Below are 18,440 nucleotides of genomic sequence, written 5' to 3' on the forward strand. Positions count from 1 at the left end.
GGAGAGGAGAGGAGAGGAGAGGAGAGGAGAGGAGAGGAGAGGAGAGGAGAGGAGAGGAGAGGAGAGGAGAGGAGAGACCAGGCATTTGCAAGGCAGGTACTGGGTTAGTGGAACTTCGTGTGAGCCATGTGCCACATTAATATGCTGTGAGCATTTATCTCACAAGATGTCTTAGTTAGGGTTTCTACCACTGTAATAAAACACCATGACCAGCCAGGCAGTGGTGGTGCACGCCTTTAATCCCAGCACTTGGGAGGCAGAGGCAGGCGGATTTCTGAGTTCGAGGCCAGCCTGGTCTACAGAGTGAGTTCCAGGGCAGCCAGAGCTACACAAAGAAACTCTGTCTCGAAAAACAAAACAACAACAACAAAAACAAACAAACAAAAAAACACCATGACCAGCAGGCAGCTTGAAGAGGAAAAGGTTTATTTGGCTTACACTTCCATATTACTATTCATCATGAAGGAAATCAAGACAGTAACTCAAAGAGAGCAGGGATCTGGAGGCAGGAGCTGATGCAGAGGCCATAGAGAAGTCCTGCTTACTGGCTTGCTCCTCATGGTTTGCTCAGCCTGCTTTCTTATAGAACCCAGGACCGCCAGCCAAGGATGATACCACCCACAATGGGATGGACCTTCCCACATCAATCACTAAGTAGGAAAATGCTTTACAGGATTGCCTTCAATCCAATATAATGGGGACATTTTTCTAATTGACGTTCCCTATGACTTTAGCTTGTATCAAGTTAACATAAAACTATCCAGCACATAGCACATAAACGATACAGAGCTTCATGATTCTGAACCAAATTGATTCTTCTTACTACTTGAAGTCTTTGTTACAGGGCAGTAAGTGTTTCATGGCAATCTGGTCATGTGATACAAGATCAAAGAGATAAATAACTCCTTCCACAACCTACATGCCTCTCGGCACTGTGGGGCCCACCTGCCCTTTGAAGCTCCTCTCCTGGGTGGGTCCTGACCACCGGGAGGGTAAAGACTAGGTAATGCCTTTTGGTAACCCCTGGAAACAATATCTGGACCACAGTCAACATTTATTATCACTGACAATGAGCAGTGTCGGTGGGGGTATAAGCAGGTGGTGGGCATGTTTGCTTAAGTCATTGCTCAGTTTCCACATGCTCATAAAATGAACCGCTGTGAGAAATCATGTGAGAAGCTTCTTAGCAGCCTTTCCTTTACAAACGTGAAGTATGCTCAAGGCCAGGTTGAGTTTGGAGCCTCCGGCTTGCTCTGGATCTGTTAGAAGGACCTCTGCCTGCTGCTGCAGATCTGGTGCTCTCTTTGGGTGTTGTCTTTGTTAGGGTTTCTATGGCCATGAAGGGTCACCATGATCAAGGCAACTCATTTGGTCATGAATACATTTCATCGGGGCTGGCTTACAGTTTCAGAGGATCATTATCATCAGTGTGGGAAACATGGCAGCATCCAGGCAGAGATGGTGATGGAGAAGGAGCTGAGAGTTCTACATCTTGATCCACAGGCAGCAGAAGGGGACTAGGTTCCATACTGGGCAGAACTTGAACATAGGAGACCTCAAAGCCTGCCCCACACTGACACACTTCCTCCAACAAGGCCACACCTACTCCAACAAGGTCATACCTCCTAATAGTGTCACTCCCCATGGGCCAAACATTTAAACACATGAGTCTATGGGGACCATACCTATTGAGACCACCACAGGTGTCTCACTGGGATGCTGAGACTAGGAAAGGAGAATGGCATTCCAATCCTCAGGGCAAGAACTAGAAGTAGTTGTCTCTAGAATTTTTCTCTCACAATTCCTCCCCAGTGGGTCTTCAGATCTGCCACAAACAACATGACCAGGCAGAGATGTAAGAGGCTGCTTCTCATAAGAGTCTCCAATAGAGGTGAACCCTGCCTGCCCGTTGTGTTAGTCTCTTGCTGTAACTGTAAAAAATACCCAAGAGAATTAACTTACAAAGTGTAAAGGGTTGCTCTGGCTGGTGGGTTTAGAGGTCTCAGCCCATGGTCAGTTGGACTCATCATTTTTGGGGCTCACCAGCACATCACGGCAGGAGTCCATGACAAGACTTACCTTGTAGTCAGTATGCAAAAGAAAAGAGGGGAGGTGAGCTTGGTGGCCATGTATTTAGTCCCAGCACTGGAGAGGCAAAGGCAGGTGGATCTGTGTGAACTTGAGGGCAGACTGCTCTACATAGAGAGTTCCAGGACAACCAGGGCTAAGTAGAGAGATCCTCCTTCAAAAAAGAAAAAAAAAAAAATGGAAGGAGAAAGGGCTGCAGTCTCACATTTCCTTCAAGGGCACATCTCCAGTAACCTAAGAGTTTTCACTAGAACCTCTTAAAGGTTTTACAATCTCCAAGGAACAACTGTGGAACCTTTAACCTGAACCTTGGAAGACACTCCAGATCCAAACACACACCCTGGTAGACAATGTAGAGTTCTTCCAATTTGAGATGACAAAGGCATAGCTTTCATCTTGTAGATGGCAACTGCTCTTGGTGCATTATTTTTTCATAATGGATGAAAGTTCTAGAAGCATATTCTGAAAGAGATTTCAAAAATATTCTCAAAAGGGCTTGTGAAATCAATTCTGCCCATCCACTTGGAGTTTTATGTCACAAACAGCAGGGATCCAAAGCCTGCTGCACAGAGTAGTTCTGTGCGGTTCCCCGGATGTGTGTCATGGAGATGGTTCTGTCCATTAATCTTAATCGGAAATCTTTGAATCCTACATGCAACTGCTTCATTGTTTCCCACTGTAGTCTGTCCAAATTCCAGCCCTAAGACAAAGGCCAGCCTTTTTTTTTTTTTTTTTTTTTTTTTGGTTTTCAAGACAGGGTTTCTCTGTGTAGTCCTGGCACTCACTCTGTAAACCAGGCTGGCCTTGAACTCAGAAATCCGCCTGCTTCTGCCTCCCAAGTGCTGGGATTAAAGGCGTGCGCCACCACTACCCAACCTTTTTTTTTTTTTTTTTTTTTTTTAAGAAGGTCAGCCTTTTCTTAAATCCCTTTATAACTGTTCCTCAACAAGCCAGATCTTCACAGGGGAATGTGTCAGGTCTAAAAGAAACTCAGAACAAATGGCTATGATGCCTATTAGCATACCAAAGCCCATGCTGGCTTCCAGGTTTTTTAGGTATCACAAATACTGGTTGCTCTTCTCAGTTTTTATCACCCCATCCCTACCCTAAACTTCCTCAGCTCGTGGGTTTCCTTCCCTTCCTCATCTTCTCATTCTGTTGTAACCCTATCATGCCAGCTATGTGCTCTCTTGCCCCCTCTCTCTTCTATCTTTCCCCCCTTGGCCTCCTCTCTCTTGCTCCTGTCTCATGGTCTCCTTAGCCTGCACTCTCTTTGTTGCCCTCTCTCTCTCTTCCTGTCTCTCTCCTCTCGAGGCCCAGTCTAGTCTGCAGTCATACTTCCCTCTCTCCACTCTGAACTGTTCTAGATGCATCTGGCAGTACCATCCCAACTCTTCCCCTCAGTCATATCTTGGAGTGGTTATATCCCCAGTTTATACATCAGGTGACAAAACCCTTAGTATATACAGAAAGTAATTCAAATTTAGAGCATTCCATTTGGGGCTGGAGAGATGGCTCAGTGTGATTAAGGGTACTGGCTGTTTTTGCAGAGGACCAGAATTCAGTTCCCAGCACCCATGTCGGGTAGCTCACTAACATCTGTAACTACAGCTTAGGGGGAGGGGGAGGTGGTCCAGAGCTGTCTTCTGGCCTCTGCAGGATGAGCAGGGAGCAGCAGTGAATCATAGGAGGTTGACCTTGGGTTGAAGCAGATAGCCTTAAGACAAAATTCAAGCCTGTTCACAAACCAATAAATATAGACTTAGACCTAGCTGTGTCCCAAGAACTGTGGGTCTCCAAACCTAATAGTACCTCCTGGTACAAGTAACTCACTTTTTTTTTTCCAAAAAACGGACTTTATCATGGGCCAACAGCAAAGAATCTTATCCAGACCAGAACCAGGCCCTTGCTAGAGTGGGAGGGAGGCCTGTCTCCACTTTTTTTTTTTAAAAAAAAAGTTGTCTCCTTTTCCTTCTTTTCTTTCTCTTCTTCTTTAGCAATTGGTAAATAATAAAATTTTCTAGGCCAGAGGTTTAATAAAGCATAAGAAACCTCCCTTCAAATGCCCTTGTTAATAATGTTGAGGTAGCAGGGCATAGTGGTGCAGCCTTTGATTCCCACAGTTGGGAGAGAGAAACAAGTGGATCTCTGAGAGTTCAAGGCTAGCCTGGTCTACATATTGAGTTCCAGGAGAGCCAGGGCTTTGTAGAGAGGAGGCCTTGTCTTGAGAAGAAAAAAAAGAAACATTGAGGCAAAGGTTCCCTTCTGCGTTGGCTAGTTTTATGTCAACTTGACATGAGCCATAGTCATCTGAGAGGAGGGAGCCACAATTAAGAAGATGCCTCCATAAGATTGGGCTGCCAGCAAGTCTGTAAAGCATTTTCTTAATTAGTGATTGATGTGGAAGGACCCAACCATCGTGAGATGTGAGTTCAACCAAGTGAGGTCAACTCGGAGTTCCCCCAGACTTGGGGAGAGTTTCATTTTAGTGGAAACAAAAGCAAACCCTGGCTGTTCAGCACAATCATTAAAACAAATGTCACCCTTTGTTTCTGAATTACAAAGAAACAAAAAGAGTTGTTCACTGTGCTTTATGCTGACTACGGAAATATTACTCTCATGGTGGGACAAAATTAAAGCAATGCAATGCTAGTCTTAGTCTTTGGGAGATATATCACCAGATATTTGTGTTGCCTTTACTGCCACAGGTAGTAAGTCAACAGTGTATGGCCTCCTTAGTCAGATGAGAACAACTCAAGCTTGCAAACAGTATCTGCTCTAAGTCATTCTCTACACTTTGACGGACACAGCCTTCTCTTTGTGTATGTGTGTGAGTGTGTGTTTGTGAGTGTGTGTGGGACGCGTGTGTGTTCATGCACAGAATGGAGGCTAGAGATTGATGTAGACTATCTTTATCTATCACTCTTCATCTTTTTGTTGAGGCAGGTTCTCTCATCAAACCTAGAGCTCTCTGATTTAGAAAGACTAGCTGGCCAGCAACTCCCAAAGAGCCTACTGTCTCCACCTCCACCTCACCAAAGCTAGGATTGTTCGTGCGTTTTGCCATTACAGCTTTTTATTCGTGTATTAGGGATTGGAACTCTGAGTACTTTACCAACTGACCCATCTTCCCAGCACTCTGCTAACACATACACAAGCATATACACATCCATGCACATACACACACTTTTTATTTTATAGTTGATTAATTAGCTGATCTTTGACAGAATCTATCTGGTGATAAGGAAAGACATTAGCTGGTAAAAAAAAAATGTCTGATATGGTGGCTGGCTGCAGCTACTGGTAACCATGGCATGTTATGAACACACAGGTAGTCAGGAGAATATTGACTGTTATGCATCTAGTTCCCCAGTAAAATTTGTCTCTCTCTTTTTTTGGGGGGGTGGTGGTTTCGAGACAGGGTTTCTCTGTGTAGCCCTGGCTGTCCTGGAACTCACTGTGTAGACCAGGCTGGCCTCGAACTCAGAAATCCGCCTGCCTCTGCTTCCCAAGTGCTGGGATTAAAGGGTGCACCACCACTGCCTGGCAAAATTTATCTTTAATGAAGGTCTTATAAATACTGCAGGATTTGATGCTCTTAGAGCCATCTCTTAAGTGATACATGTCATCCTGCCTAAAGGACAAATGGATTGCTACCATAATACATGTTTTTACCAAGTGGGCCATCTCTTCAGTTCTGCTTCTGGTCCTCTGTTGGTTCTGTAGTCCCTCACTGCAGGGCCTTCATGTGCATTGCTCTGCCCTGTCTCTACATCTCTCACCCTACTCCGTACCCTGGCACCCACAGCTAGAGAACCAGCCCAGCTGTTAGGGGTTCATGCCCTTCATTTCTAATGGTACAGCCTTCTTCTGTGCGCTGTAGCCCTCACAACTCTGAAGAAACATCTTTCAAGCCGGGCAGTGGTGGCGCACGCCTTTAATCCCAGCACTTGGGAGGCAGAGGCAGGAGGATTCCTGAGTTTGAGGCCAGCCTGGTCTACAGAGTGAGTTCCAGGACAGCCAGGGCTACACAGAGAAGCCCTGTCTCGAAAAACAAAAACAAACAAAAACAAAAAAATCTTTCAAGATTCAGTTCAAAGTGACTTCACCCCTACGTGTCCCCGAGCCACTATTGTAGAATCGCCTGCTCCTTCCTCGTCCATTGGGTCCCTTGACATTTCCCTTCGTCCACTAACACCGAGCTTCCCCCGCCTCCCTTCCACAGCTATGCTTTGAGACTTTTCATGGAAGAGATGGTATTTTAACCATACCATACATTACTTATAATCATGATTAGTGTAATTTTTCTTTTTAAAAATGTATTTATTTTTATTTTATGTGCATTGGTGTTCTGCTTGCATGCATGTCTGTGTGAGGGTATCAGATCTTAGAGTTACAGACAGTTGTGAGCTGCCATATGGATTCTGAGATTTGAACCCAGGTCCTCTGGAAGAGCAGTCAGTTCTCTTTACTAAGTGAGACATCCCTCCAGACCCATTTCTCTATAAATTTATTTTATTAATTGAATGATTATTATTTATTATTATTCACTTCAATTATTTAGTATTAAATTATAAGTTTAGTATGCAATTATAAGTTTAACTGAATGTAATAAATTAATGAATTGAATTTTTCATAAATTAATTTTTCTCTCAAGCCACCTGTCTTTTAATACACATATACATATGTCCCATGTATGATGAAAGGAGAAGAATGAGAAGGTGAATCACCATGGCTGCTTTTACTTACCATCGATGCCCTGTGCCCAGTGGCTGACGGCAGAGGTGATGGGCTGTTTTCCCCATGTGGAAAATCCAAGCAGGAGCTATTCAGAGACCTTGAGCTTCCTGAGTCACTATGTGGTTGTCCCTTTTCTGACAGCAACCTCGATAGAAAGCTGGCCTTGCGACTACCTGGACCTAATCTGTCTGTCCAAACACCACTCTCTCTAGCACTGCCATCACTGCCTTGTAAGTGACTCTGGCGATCTGCAAGAGGTCTCCCTGAAACTTCTGGGCCCTGGGATTGCTCCCAGGTTTCTAACGCAGATGATGGACAGTGTTGAGAAGCCGTCATCGTACCGAACCAGGACTGAGACATTGCATTCTTGGGGCCAAAGACAGGATAGCATGATTGCTGTCCGGGGTGCTGAATTCTGGCACTGCGGCTATGTGGACATGGGCTATGGACATGGAGCTGTCCACTGTTCTCAACTTTCTCAGCCCAGTCTCTTTTGCCACAGGAAACATCTACCTCCAGTTGCCTTGGATGTGGAATTTGCCACATGCTTTTAGACCTTGGTATATTGACTCGGATGACTTGCTGTTTATTGTTGGCTTGAAGCAGTGAGGTTCTTTCAGGTAAAGAACAAACCATACACTGCTGAGCCCCTGAGTAGTTTATTGAACGGAATGGAGGGTCTCTTTCATTCTCAGTATTTCCACTGCTGGATTTGCCATTGAGTGCCCTCATGATTTTCCTGATGCCGAGATGAAATATTTCCAGGACATTGAGTAACAAGGAGATGGCTGCAATGCTGTGCATAAACAGCATGAAAATGGTCTTCTCTGTGGGCCTGGATACAAAGCAGTCCACTGCATTGGGGCAAGGGGGTTGGGCACACGTGTAAATGGGATGCATTTGAAACCCATAGAGAATATATTGGCCTACCATGAACCCTACTTCTAGCACAGATCTGGTCAAGATGTGTAAGACATACGTGCGCAGCAGACATCCTTTCAGAGGGACTTTATGGATCCTCTTCCGCTCCTCGAGTCTCCTCAGCTCCCTCTCTACCCTTTGTTGCTCCTCCAAGTCAAGCTCTGGATTCTCCATCTGGGCTCTGAGGTATAACTTCTTCTTCTGCCTTTGCTTCTCAAAGTCTCTGAGTCTATAAAGTGCATGGCCCATATACACCAAAGAAGGGGAAGACACAAAGATGATCTGCAAAACCCAGAATCTGATCAAAGAGATGGGGAAAGCATCATCATAACAGATATTGTTGCAACCAGGCTGCTGGGTGTTGCAAGCAAAGGAGGACTGTTCATCATCCCATACATCCTCAGCAGCGACACCAAGTACCAGCATTCGGAAGATGAAGAGGATAGTCAGCCAGATTTTCCCCACGATAGTGGAGTGGGAGTGGACTTCCTCTAGGATGCCACCCAATAGATTCCAATCTCCCATGGTTAGGAATTCACGTCTGAAATATACAGAAAACAAGGAGGTTAATAAAACTGAGGGATGTCACTTTAAAAGGGGCATGCTCATACATAGCACAGATCCTTTGCTTAAGTCAACACAACTCCTGATACAGACTTCATACTTGAAGAAACTGGGATTTCCAATTTTGTTCAGTTTCTGAACAAAACAGTAACCCCATATCATCTAACTCAGCTTATTTCTTATCCTTTTCTCTGCCACATGCAGTTCCCTTTCATTCTAGGATACCCATTAGTTCCCATATTTGTAAAATGTATTCCACAGTCATACTTACTTTTCTACTCATTTGAGAGGCCCATTTATCTCACATCTAGAATGATCTTTTTTTTTTTTTTTTTTTTTTTTTTTTTTGGTTTTTCGAGACAGGGTTTCTCTGTATAGCCCGGGCTGTCCTGGAACTCACTCTGTAGACCAGGCTGGCCTCGAACTCAGAAATCCGCCTGCCTCTGCCTCCCGAGTGCTGGGATTAAAGGCGTGCGCCACCACCGCCCGGCATCTAGAATGATCTTAAGATTCAAAAACTCTAGAACTTCTCTAAGCAGGCCAACCCCCACTTACTTTCTCCTTTCCTAAGCTCCCACAATCATTCATGTGGCATTCAGCCTAGAAGAATTTTGTGATGTTTTCATTTTCTGTCTCACTTCCTGAAAAGGTGCATCCCCCTGCAAGTAGCATCTCTCCATGGTATCTGGGTCTCTACACAGAAAGAATCAGTATGTTCCCTTGAGTCTTTTGCTGAATTAATTATCAACAGGGAAAACAAAGTAGGGTCTCCTCATATACCATACGTGGCTATCATTGTAAGATAAAGCACACATAAAGAGAAATCAACCAAGTAAATCCTTGGAAACTGTTTCAGGTCAAGGTAGTGGTAATGTTTAGGTAGACACAAAAACAATGCTACTAAGACACATCTGGAAAGCAGGTCTTCATGGAATTCTTTCTTGGTTTTTCAAGACAGAGTTTCTCTGCATAACAGCCCCAACTGTCCTGAAATTCACTTTGTATAGCAGACTGGTCTCAAACTCATAGAAATTTGCCTGCCTCTGCCTCCCAAGTGCTAGAATTAAAGGGCTGTGCCACCACGTCTTGTGTCTTTATGGAATTCTTGCAAACTTGGAAAAGTTAATATAAACTGTTTCTCTAGAAAGCTTGGAGTCTAGGAAAGAATCAAGGCATAAGTGTCATGCACAAGTTACTTTGTTTATCCTGGAAAAACTGTTTTTTGAGGTTCAGTTAGGTCAAAACACTTTTAGGGTTTCTGTGGCTGCTATGAAAACACCATGACCAAAAAGCAAGATGGGAAGGAAAGGGTTTGTTTATTCAGCTTATATTTCCAGATCATAGCTCATCATTGGAAAAAGTCAGGACAGGAACTCACTCAGGGATGGAACCTGGAGGCAGAAGCTGATGCAGAAGCTATGGAGGGTGTTGCTTACTGGCCTGCTATTCATGGCTTGCTCAGCCTGCTTTCTTATAGAACCGAGGACCACCAGCCCTGGAATGAAAACATCCACAGTGGACTGGGCCCTCCCCATATAAATCACTAACCAAGTGCCTTACAACCAAATCTCATGGAAACATTTTCACAATTAAGTTTCTCTCCCCTCAGATAGCTCTAGTTTGTGTGTCAAGTTGACACAAGACTAATTAGCATGGTAGTCTCAAGATTTCTAATATGTGGAGGGCTTTCAGATATGAAATCATAGGGGAAAAATAGAATTAAGTTAAAGTAGACAATTGTAAGGAACAAAAGAAATGTATTCTAAGTACTACCAATTTGCTTTCAGACTCCATTTAGTCATAAGAAGAAACTAAATTCAAGGCCCCAAGCCCTAGACTGCCCAATAGCCGGACAGCTTCTGTTGTAAAGAGTTGTCTGAATCCACCCATTTCAAGGACAACTTCTCCATCTTGCTGGCAAGATCAAACAAGTTCAAGTTCTCAGGCCTAGGAATGAACGCCTATCCCACTTCTCCAAGTGGTTTCTTAAACAAAGTAAAGAATATAAAAATTGCTGTTATCTAAACCAAGGTACATAAATTATAAAAATATATATCCAATTGCCTGCTATGCCCTAATTGACTACGTGCAGCTTGATCCCTTATCATTCTAAAATTCTAGCCCAGAGTCCAGGAGGGAAGCTGGCTGCAAAAGCTGAATTAAAGACCCTGAAGCCAGGCGCCCTGAATACAGCCCAGTCTCTAACAGGTACTTCCTTGCTTAACCCAGCTTAACCTGTAATGTTAAAATACAACTGGATAACACAGCAGCTCCCCCTTGCTTTGTATTCCTATCCTTTAAAAATGTGCAATCTTCCTTCTGGGAAGCAGTTCAAATCCTGAACTGGCCACTTCCCTGACCCCTTAGAAAACAAAGTTTTCATTTTCAAGCCTCTGTAGTCAGTTTTCTCAGCTTCCACCCTGAAATCAGCAACAATGGCATAATTTTTAACTTTTACATTCATTTCTCCAATAATTTCTGAAGTTTTACCTCTACCTAGGCATTATCTCAGAAGCCACAAACTCAACCACAGTCATGGTGTACTTGAGGCGTGGGACACACACACATTGAGATTTCACCTGAAAAACCAACAGGAATTGGAAACTCATTATTATTCCTCATGTAAATTAATCCATAGGTCATCATAAGACTTTGAATCTCCAAATAAAATAAAAATGCCATAAATATACACACATATGCATCTGTACATAAGAGATATATGATATATGATACGAGTATACATATATGCATATATGTATTATGAGTATATATGCTCATATATACATGCATGTATATATGAATATGTATGTATATGTATGTGTATATGTATGTATATATATGCATACTGTGTGTATGGACATGGGAAGGAATATAGATACAGGGAGAATTATAAGGGAGAAGAGGCAGAAAATAGGTAAAACAGATTTCTAAGAAAATATGACTAGAGCTGGAAAGATGGATTTGGTTATGGTTATGATTGGAATGGTTATGATTCCCAGCACCCACATGGTAGGTCACAACCATCCATAGCTCTAGTTTCAAGAGATCCAACTCTCTCTTCTGACCACTGCATGTAGCAAGCATGGAAGCGGTGCACAGACATACATCCAAGCAAAACATTCATACACATAAAATAAACCTTTTTATAAAAGAAAATATGATTTTATAAAAACATTTATGTAAACTGTTTCATACATACATATGAAGAAAATTTTAAGTAAAATTGTCTTGGTTAGGGTTTCTGTTGCTGCAATAAAACACCATGATCAAAGCACAAGGTGAGGAAAAAATGTATCATCTGGCTTACACTTCCATTGTCACTGTCCATCATCAAAGGAAGTCAGAACTCAAGGTAGGAACCTGGAGGCAGGAGCTGGTATAGAGGCCATGGAGGTGTGCTGTTTAGTGGCTTTCTTCCCATGCCTTGCTCAGTCTGCTTTCTTATGGAACCCAAGACCACCAGTCCAGTGATGGCCCTACTCGTAATAAGCTATGCCCTCCCCAACCAATCACTAATTAAGAAAATGCCTTACAGGCCTGCCCACAACCTGGTCTTATGGAGAGACTTTCTTACTTGAGGTTTCCTCCTCTCAGATGACCCCAGCTTGAGTCAAGTTGACATAAAACTATTCAGCTCAAGAACTGAGAACGTAGATGTTTCTGATAATTTGAGGATCTTTGTTTTGAGACATAGTCTCACTATACAGCTCAGACCAGTCACAAAAAAACTCTTCTGCCTTAACTTCCCAAGGTTAGGCTTTCAGCCATGAGCCACAGCACAAAGTCTATGTCACAAAACTTGGAAAAAAATAATGAGGACTTTTTATATTTTATTCTATATATCCATGAGTTATTTGAAATGTAAAAAAATAAAGAGTGTAGAAAATTTAAATTTGTTTACATTAAATATAATTTAAGTTATATATATCTCAATCATTTAAGTAATAATTTCTTAAGCTTGATCCTATCTAAGTCAAGGTGCTTTTTGCATAATTATTTTATAATAATTTTATACATTTTAGAATATTCTAAAAATGTATAAAATATTCAGTTTTATTTTAAGTCTCTATTTTGACATCCTAAAATATATATATGCTTAATTTTGTCCCTGTCTATTTTAAATGTGGAAATTGTTTTTAAATAGCAAAGAAAATTTTTCTGAAGTTCCTAAGAAATTACAATAAACTGACAGCAGTGTGGAAAAACAAGGTCACGTACAAAAGTTGTTCTAAGTTCCCTAAAAAGAACTTTCTAGTGATTACGGCTGACTACAGGCCCTTCAACCATTCGGGCTTGTTTTATTAACTGATGCTCACTTAGCATCTCCTGTTCAATAAGTTAACTGTCCTTGGCAGCACTTGATTTTAGATTGCTTCTTTCTGTCCCAAGAGGCATCTCATATACATGTCTCATAATCAGCACAGCCTGCACAGTTATAGCTCACCTTACAGGTAGACCAGGAAATTCCACTTGAGTTTGCAGGACCTTCAAGTTGCACCATGTGTGGCTGTTTAGCAGAACAGCTGCTTCTGCTGCTGCTTGCCGGTATAAAGGCTCTGGTCAGGTGGCTGTGGGGCTTTAATTCAAAATGAGCACAGCAGTTTTGATCAATGTAGACTGACCCAGCTGCCACTCCCATCCCCCATTTAAATCTCTCCTTTGCTAATTTGCCATTTTCTTGTAGTATTTGTTTAGTTGATAATCATGTTAGGATACTTTCTGGTAGAACTCATTTGAAAACAAAGAGTTAAACAATTGTTGTCCCTTTTTGTTTGTGAATAATTTAATTTGAGTTGGGTATATTTCTGTAGTCCATTGATTGCTCTGGAAATCAGCACTCACAGATCAATACACCATGTCCAGTTTCACAAACAGCTGCCTGGGTTGAATCTGGCCTCATCAAATGTGAGCAAAAGAGCAGAGTGACAAGCAAAACCAAAGTGTTCTTGCAAACTATGCCATGCTAAACCAAGAAACATCTCCACAGCAGGATCAACACTTATACACCAGAGGGGAGCTGAGCCTGTGTGTACTCTACATTCTAGTGAGAGTCCATTAGACTACAATGCTTTTCTCTATATAGAGAGAACTGGAAAGATAAGAATATCCTCAGAACCTGCGTCTGATTTTAGAAGTCAAATAACTTGCAGAAAACCAGGGACTAGTTTCTCTAATTTGTAATCCACAACATCTTTAATAGTCATATTATAAGACTGTATCATCGTACTGTAACATTAAAGGGACTAACAGTACTGTTAGGTCTCAAAGACACCAGAGACAAAAGGCTGAGGTACCTATTTAACATACAGAGCAGATGCTGGCGACCAGGCTCTCGGTGAGTACCTATCACACAGTCCTGGCTCTTCGGCATCTCTCCTCCATCCCTGTAGTGATTTGAATAAGCTTGGCCCAGGGAGTGGCACTATTTGAAGGTGTGACCTTGTCGGCGTAGGTATGGCCTTGTTAGAGGAAGTGTGTCACTGTGGGTGTGGGTTTTAGACCCTTTTCCTGGCTGCCTGGAAACCAGTCCTCTCCTGTTTGACTTCGGAACAAGAGGTTGAACTCTCGGTTTCTCCTGTGTCATGCCTGTCTGGATGCTGCCATGCTCTGCCTTGATGTTAATGGACTGATTCTGTGAACCTGTAAGCCAGCCCCAGTTAAATGTTGTCCTTCTCCAGCTCTTGAGCTTGGCTTCCCTCCTGTATTAATTGGGGTTCTTTAGAGTAACAAATTTTATAGAATGAATCTGTCTATCTGTCTGTCTGTTTGTCTATCTCCATCTACCTACCTATTCATCTATGTATTTGTGTATATATGTATATATTCATCTAAATCTATGTCTATATATAGTCATCTATATATCTATATGTATCTATATTAATTTATATGTATCTATATGTCTATCTATAGATATATTTATCTATTTATATGGTGATTACATTTATGTGAATATTCAGAGAGAGAAACAAAGAGGGGCTACTGTCTGCAGCCTGTAGTTCAGCTAATCCAACAATGACTGGCTGTGAACAGAAAGTCCAAAAATCCAGCAATTGCTCAGTCCAAAGGCTAGATATCTTGGATGGTCTTCAGTATATGCTGGTAACTGAAATAAGAAGGCTCCAATGCCAATAAAGGAACGGATGTGCTTGCAAGGCAAAACCAAACGCTTCCTTCTTTTATATCCTTATATAGGCTTCTGGCTGAAGATGTGGTCCAGTTCTTCCTGCCTCAAGATTCAGATCAAAGGTCCAGACTAGAAGTGGATTCCCCCACTTCAAACCAAGCAGAAAAATCTCTCACGGGTGTGTCCTCTGAATTGTAACTCATTTCAGATATAGTCAAGTTGACAACCAAGACTAGCCATCACACCTCCCCCTGACCCCCAGATTCTCTTTTCCTATAAAACTCAGCCATTTTGAATACTTTTTTTTTTTTGGCTTCTTGGTCCTTGTCTCCTCTCCTCATCCATTTGGTTTCTCTCCTCTTCCCTTTCTCTTCTCCCCTCTCATGGCCTGGCTTATTCTGCCAGCCATGTTCAGTCTGGACCCTTCCAAATGCCTCTGGCTATGCTCTCCCTCATATCTACAACAAAATCCTTCCCCTCGACCAGACCTAGGAGTGGTCATGTCCTCATTTTCATTCAAATACTAGGACCCAATGATGGCTCTAAACCATAGCTCTGGGGCACATTTCTAAGCATGGACTTTCCCATATAAAATGTAGAAGTGAATGTAAAAACACTGATATTTCTTAAGTACTATCCTATTTTTAGACAGATTTTGTTTTCTTTACATAAAAGATGACAATGAAAGACAAATGGTAAGGAGTCAAGTTGTTTTTTCTTTTTTGAAAATAGTTTTTCACAAAATATATCCTGATTATGTTTTCCCTTTCTTCTACTCTTTCCAATTTTTCCTGTTGCCCTCCCATCCAGATCCACTCCCTTTCTGTGTCTCATTAGAAAAAAAAAATGGGCTTCTAAGGAATAATAATATAGCCTGGTGGTGGTGGTGGTGGTGGTGGTGGCGCACGCCTTTAATCCCAGCACTTGGGAGGCAGAGGCAGGAGGATTTCTGAGTTCAAGGCCAGCCTGGTCTACAGAGTGAGTTCCAGGACAGCCAGGGCTACACAGAGAAACCCTGTCTCGAAAAACCAAAAAAATAAATAAATAAATAAATAAATAAATAATAAGATAAGATAATATGGTAAAACAAACAAATCCAAATAGGACAAAACAAACAAATAGAAAGAAAACAGCCCAAGAAGAGGCACAAGAAGCAGATTTAGATTCAGAGACTCATCATCTTATGACAACCTGCACATGCTGCCTTAGCCTCTGAGTTCATATGTGCACCAATACTGTTGTATTTTGAAAGCTTTGTTTTCTTGGTACTGTTCATCCCCTCTGCCTCTCAGTCTATTTCTGTCTTCTACGGGGTTCCCTGTCTGTGAGGGGAAGAATTTGATGGAGACATCCCATTTAGGGCTGAGTGTTCCAAGGTCTCTCACTCTCTGCATAGTGTCTGCTTGTAGGTCTCTGTATTTGTTCCCATCTCTGAGGAGGAAGCTTTGAGGAGTCAAACTTATCTGGCCTCAAGAACAAACTGACTGTCAGGAGGACTGAGTGAAAACATACTATATATTTGTACACTATGTAAGTAGTTAATTGGTCACTCTATAAAGAGCTTTTAATATTTAATCATAAAATGTACAAGTGAAATAATGAACTCCATACATTTAATGAATATATTCAGTATTGAAACATAAAAATTGTGGTGGCACATGCTTTTAAACTCAACAATAGAGCAGCAGATACAGGCCAGACTCTGAGTTTATTGCCAGCCTAGTCTGTATAGTCAGTTCCAGATCAACTAGAGTGACATAGTGAGACCATAACTCAGTAATAAATAAGTAAATAAATAAAATTGTTCATTTATGAATAAGTTAATTTGCAAAGAGCACAAGAAGTTCCTAGTATGAACAGTCTCAGGGTGAGATTGTGGAAAGCCGCGGCTTGTGCTGACAGCATTCGCCATTACAAGATGGCGCTGGCATCCGGTGCTCCTCCAAGTAAACAAGTAAACCGTGCATGTGCTATGGTAAAAGCGCGCCAAATCATGGCCCATCCCGGGGCGTAATTTGCGTTCCTGAGCAAGCAGCCAATCAGACATGAACATGCTGCTCCAGGGGTATATAAGCAGTGCCTTTTCGGGGCCCGGGGTCTTTCCTCCTTTCATTAACAATAAATGTTTGCTGCGGAAGGATCCTAGTGTCCGCGTGCGTCTTGCTGGCAAGATGATTGTCACATGAGATTGCTGTATGAATAAGGAGGCAGGAAGGGTACTTGTGCAATATAACTCTTGTGTATATATTCAAGAAAATAAATGCTCAAATTAGAAGACAAAATAAAGATTAACTATATATCTACTTACTTAATTCAAGCTTTTTGTTTGTTTGTTTGGTTGGTTGGTTTTTGTTTTTCGAGACAGGGTTTCTCTGTGTAGTCCTGGCTGTCCTGGAACTCACTCTGTAGACAGGGCTGGCCTCGAACTCAGAAATCCGCCTGTCTCTCCCTCCCAAGTGCTGGGATTAAAGGCGTGCGCCACCACCGCCCGGCTAATTCAAGCTTTTATTATGATCATAAAGCATCATTAAATTTCTTTGACCCTCACAGATAAATAAATCTGACCAGTTCATCCTTGAAGGCTTTTAACAACTGAGTGAATGCCATGAGGACAGAATAAAGACTGACAGGAACTACATCCACATAACCTCACAGCAATATTAAGAAATAACATCCTGAGAAGGGTACTGTGCTGGTTTGAATGAGAATGGCCCCCATCAACTCAGATATTTGAATATTTGGTCCTTAGTTACTGTAACTGTTTGGGAAGGATTAGGAGGTGTGGCCTTGGTAGAGAAGATGTATCAGTGGGGTTGGCTTTGATGTTTGTTTGTTTGTTGGTTCGTTTGTTTGTTTTTTTAAGCCACAGCCATTCCCAGTGACTCTGCCTTGTCTCAAGATATGAACTCTCAGCAACTGCTCCAGTGGCATGCTTGCCCACCTGCTGCCATGCTGTCTGCCATGATAGTCATAGATGTTAAGCTTCTGAAACTATGAGCCCCAAATAAATTCTTTCTTCTGTAAGTTGCATTGGTCATGGCATCTTATCAAAGCAATAGAAAAGTAACCAAGACAGCCAGTGAGGAGACACTAGCTCTGAGGAGGAGGAGCACGGCTGGATGCCGGTGAGGAGACACTAGCTCTGAGGAGGAGGAGCACGGCTGGATGTAGGGCACTGATGAGTGAGAACTACTGCCACAGAGCAGTGCGTTTCAAACTTCCTGCTTCACTTCCACCAAAAATGGTGCTGAGTCTATGAGAACTTCAGGCAAGCAAGCTCCAGAAAGTGAAAGGGGGGAGCAGAAAGATTAGAGACCACACATATCTAAAGATGGGGGCAGGGGGAAGGCCAAAGATTAAGAGATACAGAGAGATTGGTCAGTGGGTGAAAGCTCTCGGAGAGGAAGCCTGAGTTTTGGTCCCCAGAGCACAAATGGTGGAAGGCAAGAGCCAGCTCCTGCATCCTCTGACCTCTGCACACACTGTGGAATGGATGTGCTCGCATCCATATACATAGTGGTAGAGCACATGCACAGGAAGAAGAAGTTTACACAATGTAAAGGCAAGGAATGCTTCTAAATATTCCACCAATATTTGGATCTAGCTATGACCTAGTAGTAGAAGGCATGCTTAGCATGTGAGGGCCTGGGTTCAAGGGAAAAAGAATAAAAAATAAAATAAAACAAGAAAGCCAAGATTTACCCATAACTGAGACAGAAACTCCTTGAGAACAGAAGGGGATGTGTGCTCTCCATGCACAGCTGTTTAACATTTATGGTGGTGGAAGATGACATTAGAAGATATACAAGAGCCGGGCGGTGGTGGCGCATGCCTTTAATCCCAGCACTTGGGAGGCAGAGGCAGGCAGATTTCTGAGTTCGAGAGTTTGAGGCTAGCCTGGTCTACAGAGTGAGTTCCAGGACAGCCAGGGCTACACAGAGAAACCCTGTCTTAAAAAAACAAACAAACAAAAAACAAAAACAAAACAACAACAACAAAAAAA

At 42.4% G+C, this 18,440-nt stretch overlaps 1 protein-coding gene across 1 annotated transcript; it reads right to left on the reverse strand.

The window, feature by feature from the left end:
* Positions 1–6,756: 6,756 nt before the first annotated feature.
* On the reverse strand, positions 6,757–8,274 carry Gja10 (gap junction protein alpha 10). Its single transcript, XM_028781363.1, has one exon. The coding sequence runs from the start codon at positions 8,272–8,274 to the stop codon at positions 6,757–6,759; it is 1,518 nt and encodes a 505-aa protein (XP_028637196.1).
* Between the last annotated feature and the right edge of the window lie 10,166 nt (positions 8,275–18,440).

Source organism: Grammomys surdaster, unplaced genomic scaffold (genome assembly GCF_004785775.1).
Source record: "Grammomys surdaster isolate TR1022 unplaced genomic scaffold, NIH_TR_1.0 97, whole genome shotgun sequence".
NCBI classification, from domain to species: Eukaryota; Metazoa; Chordata; class Mammalia; order Rodentia; family Muridae; genus Grammomys; species Grammomys surdaster.

What these genes read in the sequence shown, in the direction of transcription:
- Gja10 (XM_028781363.1), bottom strand. Translation starts at nt 8,274, where the DNA reads ATGGGAGATTGGAATCTATTGGGTGGCATCCTAGAGGAAGTCCACTCC.